Source organism: Epinephelus moara, chromosome 17 (assembly GCF_006386435.1).
Source record: "Epinephelus moara isolate mb chromosome 17, YSFRI_EMoa_1.0, whole genome shotgun sequence".
Lineage (NCBI taxonomy): Eukaryota > Metazoa > Chordata > Actinopteri > Perciformes > Serranidae > Epinephelus > Epinephelus moara.
Genome location: NC_065522.1, coordinates 20,784,063 through 20,789,748, shown reverse-complemented (window position 1 = coordinate 20,789,748; position 5,686 = coordinate 20,784,063). Strand labels below are relative to the sequence as shown.

The 5,686-nt window shown below is 41.1% G+C and overlaps 1 protein-coding gene across 1 annotated transcript in view; it reads left to right on the top strand.

Moving 5' to 3' along the window:
• The first annotated feature begins 1,360 nt into the window (after positions 1–1,360).
• Positions 1,361–5,686, top strand: part of LOC126404502 (E3 ubiquitin-protein ligase TRIM47-like) — a 45,183-nt gene continuing 40,857 nt past the window's right edge. Inside the window, exons 1-2 of the mRNA XM_050067769.1 lie at positions 1,361–1,475; positions 2,603–2,848. Coding sequence (XP_049923726.1) covers positions 1,419–1,475; positions 2,603–2,848 — 303 coding nt within the window. The 5' untranslated portion in view covers positions 1,361–1,418. The remainder of the gene's footprint in view (positions 1,476–2,602; positions 2,849–5,686) is intronic.

Sequence of the window (5,686 nt, the reverse complement as noted above, 5' to 3'; positions counted from 1 at the left end):
GTCTATCTTAAACCAGCTAAGCTAAGTACACCTAGCTTAAAATAGCCATAAACTGGCAGCTGAGTGCTGGGTACACTGGTTTATTCTGGGTGAAGTAGTCCAATGCATTCTAACAACATCTCTGCAATGAATGTTCTGTTTCAACTAAAACTACCCATATACCAGTAACTAAGTGAAGTTCAGCAAGGTACATAAGTTTATTTGTTTAATGTTACCTTCACTATGTTGGCGGTTTGCAGTTCTCCTAAGCCCTGCCTCAGTGGGAAGACACTGGCATTAAAAAAAAAAAGTAAAAGAAATAAATTAATTAAAATAAACACATTATCAGCCGAGGCACACAGCTTGAAAATGAAGGAAAAATCTGAAAGGATTACATTAGAGTTAATGGAGCACAGCTGCGTTGTCGTTGGCCCGATGCTACGTTATGATTGGCCAGTCTGCCTCCGGGGGGCGGGACTTAGTGAAGGGTCAATTAAGCCTAGTCTATTAAAGTGCCTGTTCAAATAAACATGTGCCACATTAAAGAACCGTTCAGCCCTTTGAAACTAAAACAAAAGAAAGAATTAATTGGATTTGCACTCACTCCAGTGAGCAGTCGTCCTAAAATGATTTTCCCATCGTCAATATATCTTTTTAAATGTGAAATCTGCTTTTTTCCCCCCATCTGTTGTTATTCAGTGCAGTTGCTATTTACATATATATTTACTTCATTACAAAAGAAAGCTGAAGTGTTAAGGATTTGATCTGGAAAAAGCACTGATATAAAATTACAATCTCATTATTCTCTATAATCCAATGTAGTCATTTACATCCGGGGAAACAATAAAAGAGAATACAGGTGCTGAAGACAGGAGCTCTGTCTTCAGCACCCAAGATGGCAGCATGTCTATTGTTTCTGTTCAGTGTCTGTTTTTAAACTAGTAAGTTTATTGGATTTTTAGCTATATTTTCCACTGAGTTTTATGTTGTTGTTTTTATAAACTATAAACTGTTTTAAGTACTGGCTCTACTCTGCCAATCTGAGACTTATTCCACCTGCTCTAAGACCTCTGCACTGAAACCTGAGGCCTACTCCACATGTGTCAGGCTCAGACTATAACATTAGGCTAATACCACCAGGCCAAGCCTAGGCCCCAGCAGCAGGCCAGCATCGCCAGGCCAGCCCAAGCTCCAGCAGCAAGCCAGCATCACCCGGCCAGCCCAGGCTCCAGCAGTAGGCCAACACCACCAGGCCGGGCCCAGGCATCACCAGTCTAAGCCCAGACTCTGTCAGCTGAATATTAGCTGGCCTACAACAACAATAGCCAGGCCCAAGCTGAGGCCTACTTCACCTTTTCTGCAAGCTGTGCTATTCCAACTACTCCTGTCACCAGCCTAAGCCGCAGCAGCAGATCTGCCAGTAGCTTAACATTAAAACAATGAAGTTTCTACTTGCAATATACTGTTTCATTGTACTCTGTTGTGAACAGAGCTGGGTAAGTAACTCAAATTTCTATCAGGTGCACTCACCACAGATAGCATCCTCTATAACTGCTGTGGACACAGTGTCCTATCACAATCATGTACTGAGTACTATTTTACCAACAAACAACTCTGGAATCAAACACTATCTATATAGTATCCTACTTTTGAAAGACTACTTTGTTTTATCAGAAAATGCTGTGTCAGATTTTGTCAGCAGAATCAATGCAAAAAATGAGTTGTCTAAAGTTACTAAACTGAGATCCTTGATTGTTTTACTTTTGCTGATATCTGGAAATGTGAAATTAAATCCTGGCCCAGATATAGGCCTTAGGTGTTTAGATACTCAGATCTGATACACTAGATCTGAAAAATGCACCTGGTCTGGGTATAATACATTTTAATGTTGGCAGTTTACTTCCAAAAATTGATTCAATAAGGATCTGGGCTGAGTCAACCGATGCAGATTTAATTGTAATATCTGAAACCTGGCTGAAAAAGTCTGTTTCGGATAGTGATATTTACATAAATGGATATAATGTGTTTTGCACTGATAGGCCCAAAAAAGGAGGAGGGGTTGCTATTTATGCAAAAACTAAGTTTAATATAAGTGTGTTACTCTCACAATCACTGTGCAGACAGTATGAAATACTTGCTGTAAAAGTACAAGTGTCGAAAGAAGTCTTCCTTACATTGGTCGGTTGTTACAGACCTCCATCTGCTCTGAGTGACACTCTGGCTTCTTTCTCACATTGCTTGTCTAAACTTGATTATAATGAAATGAAAGGAGGCTGGAGCACTCGATAAAATTGCAGAGCTTTTAATAAGGTGTAAACAGACTGATGTTTCGACACTACTGCATCTTCTTCAGAGTCAAAACCTGAAGAAGACGCAGTAGCGTCAGAGTCTGAAGAAGACGCAGTAGCGTCAAAACGTCAGTCTGTTTGCACCTTATTAAAAGCTCTGAAATTTTATCGAGTGCTCCAGCCTCCTTTCATTTGGGTTCAGTCATTTTTGAAGTGGCCCACTTGATGTAGTATCTGGATAAATAAAGGTTAAAAAAAAAAAAGAGGAATAACACACCCACCCACCCTCTTAAGAGAAAGCGGAACTTAAAAAGCGCGCCTTTCTTTACATGCAGTTCATCACTATGGCGGAGCAGCAGCCGGAGCGAGGCGTTGACTTGGACCAGAGTCAGTTCTGCTGTTCAGTATGTTTAGACCTGTTAAAGGAGCCTGTCACCGTTCCCTGTGGACACAGTTACTGCAAAAGCTGTATCGAGTGCTGCTGGGACGAGGTAAAGAAGAAGGGGAAGTACAGCTGCCCTCAGTGCAGGGAGACCTTCAGTCCGAGGCCTGTTCTGAGGAGGAACAACATGCTGGCTGAGGTGATTATGTGGTAAAGTACAAGTGTGGTAGAAATAATGACTGGAAAGTTAACTTCCGGCCACAATACAGTATGTTACAGTATGTCTGGAGTGAAATTCATATTTAGATCTCAAGATTATTTTTTATTGCGACACCATGTGGCCATTTTGGCTCATAGTGCCTGAAATGTGTAAAAGCAGGTTTTTTTATATCATATGCTATCAGCAGGAACCACGCTTATTTCTACAAACGTTTGCCTATTTAATCTTTATCAATATAAACGTTATTTACATGTCATTTAGCTTGCCTGTTATTGGTGGCTGAATTGCAGAACATTTTTCAACACTGCTGTTGTTAACCTTAAATGACTTGTGCAACTACATGCAAAATGTCAGGGTATTTCACCTGTGGGCAATGATGGAAAAAGTAATCAGATCCTTTCCTTAAGTAAAAGTAGTAATACCACAGAATAGAAATACTCTTTTAGTTAGAACTAAAAGTCGTGAATTAAAATGTTACTTTAGCAACAACAACAGCATCAAGTACTACTAGAAAATTGTGAAGTAGTGACTTCAGTAAATGTACTTAGTTACTTTCCACCGCTGCCTATGATGGATGATGTATGTAAGTTGTCATGACTCTGACTCACTTGACACTTGAACAAATATCCTTGTGCAGGGTTTTTAAATATCATGCCATCAGCCAATCACAATCATTGTCCGTGAACATGTGCATTATGATGATGCTACAGATCCAGCTGAAGACTTTTTTTTTCAACTTCAAACTTCAAAATTTTTTGGAGTATGAATAATCGATTGAGAGGATTTTGAAACCTTGGTAGACGTATACAGTATACTCTCTCCAGTGAGTAATTTTGTTCTCGTTCTACTTTTGTCTGGTAATAGATGGTACAATATTTATCAGCACCTTTATTTCCATCATCCCCAGGTTGTAGAGATGATAAAGAGGACCGCCACCCAGCTGGCTTCTCCTGCTGCAGCCTGTGCCGGACCAGCAGACGTCGCCTGTGACTTCTGCCACGGGACCAGCAAAAACAAAGCCACGATGTCTTGTCTGGCGTGCTTGGCATCTTACTGTCCAGTTCACCTCAAGCCTCACCACAGTGTTCCTGTGCTGAAGAAGCACCAGCTGGTGTCAGCTACAATCCCACTGCAGCCAGTGTTCCTGTGCTGAAGAAGCACCAGCTGGTGTCAGCTACAATCCCACTGCAGCAAAAGATGTGTACAAAGCACAACAAGCTGATGGAGGTCTACTGTCGGACAGACAAGAAGTGTATCTGCTATCTGTGCGTTTTAGATGAGCATAAAGGCCATGGTACGGTGTCAGCTGCAGCAGAGAGGGCTGAGGAACAGGTAGAAACAACAACATAGCAGACATAGTGAACATGAAACTGTAGACTGTTAAAAAACAGAGAAAAATACAGATCTGTAGTCAAACACACTGATATGTTTGTTACTTTAAGACATGTAAATATTGAGAACACAGTAATTGTATTAATAAAACCTTTCACAATGAGACGTTTACTGTTGCACTGACAATGTCTTTCAGAAACAGCTGATTGTGAGTCAAAAGAAAGTCCAGGAGAGATTCCAGAAGAGAGAGAAGGAGCTGAATGAGCTGCTCCAAGCTGTGAAGGATTTGAAGGTGTGGAAATGATATTTTAGTATTTGATTCTGTGTCTGTATTGACTGTTTCTTTGTCTGGCTTCTGTGTAAAGTGAGCTCATAAAGTGGTTTGATCACTTGTGCTATTGTGTTTACAAACATTACTGATTTCCGTCCACACGTGCAGTGTTAGAAAAAAAGTCTATGTCCAAATGAAAAATGCAAAACACAATTGAGAAAAGTACAGGTGCACCTGTGTACATTAACAGTCCCTTTATTCCAAAAGTCCAAAAGAAAGCAAGGGAAGAACATTTATAAAGCCCTGGAGTGCAGGAGTGGATGAACCCGGCTAAAGAGTACCCGCCCAGACAGGATGCTCTAAAACTAAAGCAAGCGCGCCCGCAAGGAGGCAGGGACCATTTCATTGGTCAACAATAAACCTGGCATTCTATGGGTTGGGGGATTTTGACAGGGTTGTTACACAAAAAATCCAAGAGCAGGGCGGAAAAAATCTGAGAGCAGAAATTCCACGAGCGCACAGAAGCAGCTTGAGCGCGAGGAGAAGAGCTGAAGCTGGAGCAGGAAGTCAGTGTGAGCACACAGTTTGAGCAGAAACAGTAGATCTAAGCGCAAGCAGAGGCTATTTGAGTGCGAGGGCAGGGTTTTGAGGGACAATATTACAAAATATGAATGTGAAATCAATAAATAATGCTCTCAAATTGATATATCACTCTCTTGAATAAAGATAGGAAAAAAGCTCCATAGTCAACAAGGTCAGAACCAGTCTGCCATTGCACGAAATTGTCTCATTTGTGATGCCTAACAAACAGTGCACACTCTGACATCTCAAGCCAAGAATGTAGTATTATGTGTCTACATGTCAGCACTTAAAGGCTAAAAGACACAGAAAAAGCTACATTTTAAAATATACCCTTGCACATGTGGACAAGAACTGAGTAATTATTAATTAACATTACTCCCTGTATTAAGACCAGTCAATCAGCTTCAAAGTGACAGCTGTATTAAGACCAGTCAATCAGCTTCAAAGTGACAGCAGGGGCCTGTATCACGAAGCAGGATTTTGTCTTAGCGAGGTAACTTCAGGGTTAACCCTGGGTTTTCGGTCTCATGAAGCCGGTTCAGTTCTTATCGGGGTAGATCACCATGGTAACTCACTCTGAACGGCTATCCTGCTCCGGAGCAGGGTAAGTTCAGGGTTGAATCTGATCCTAT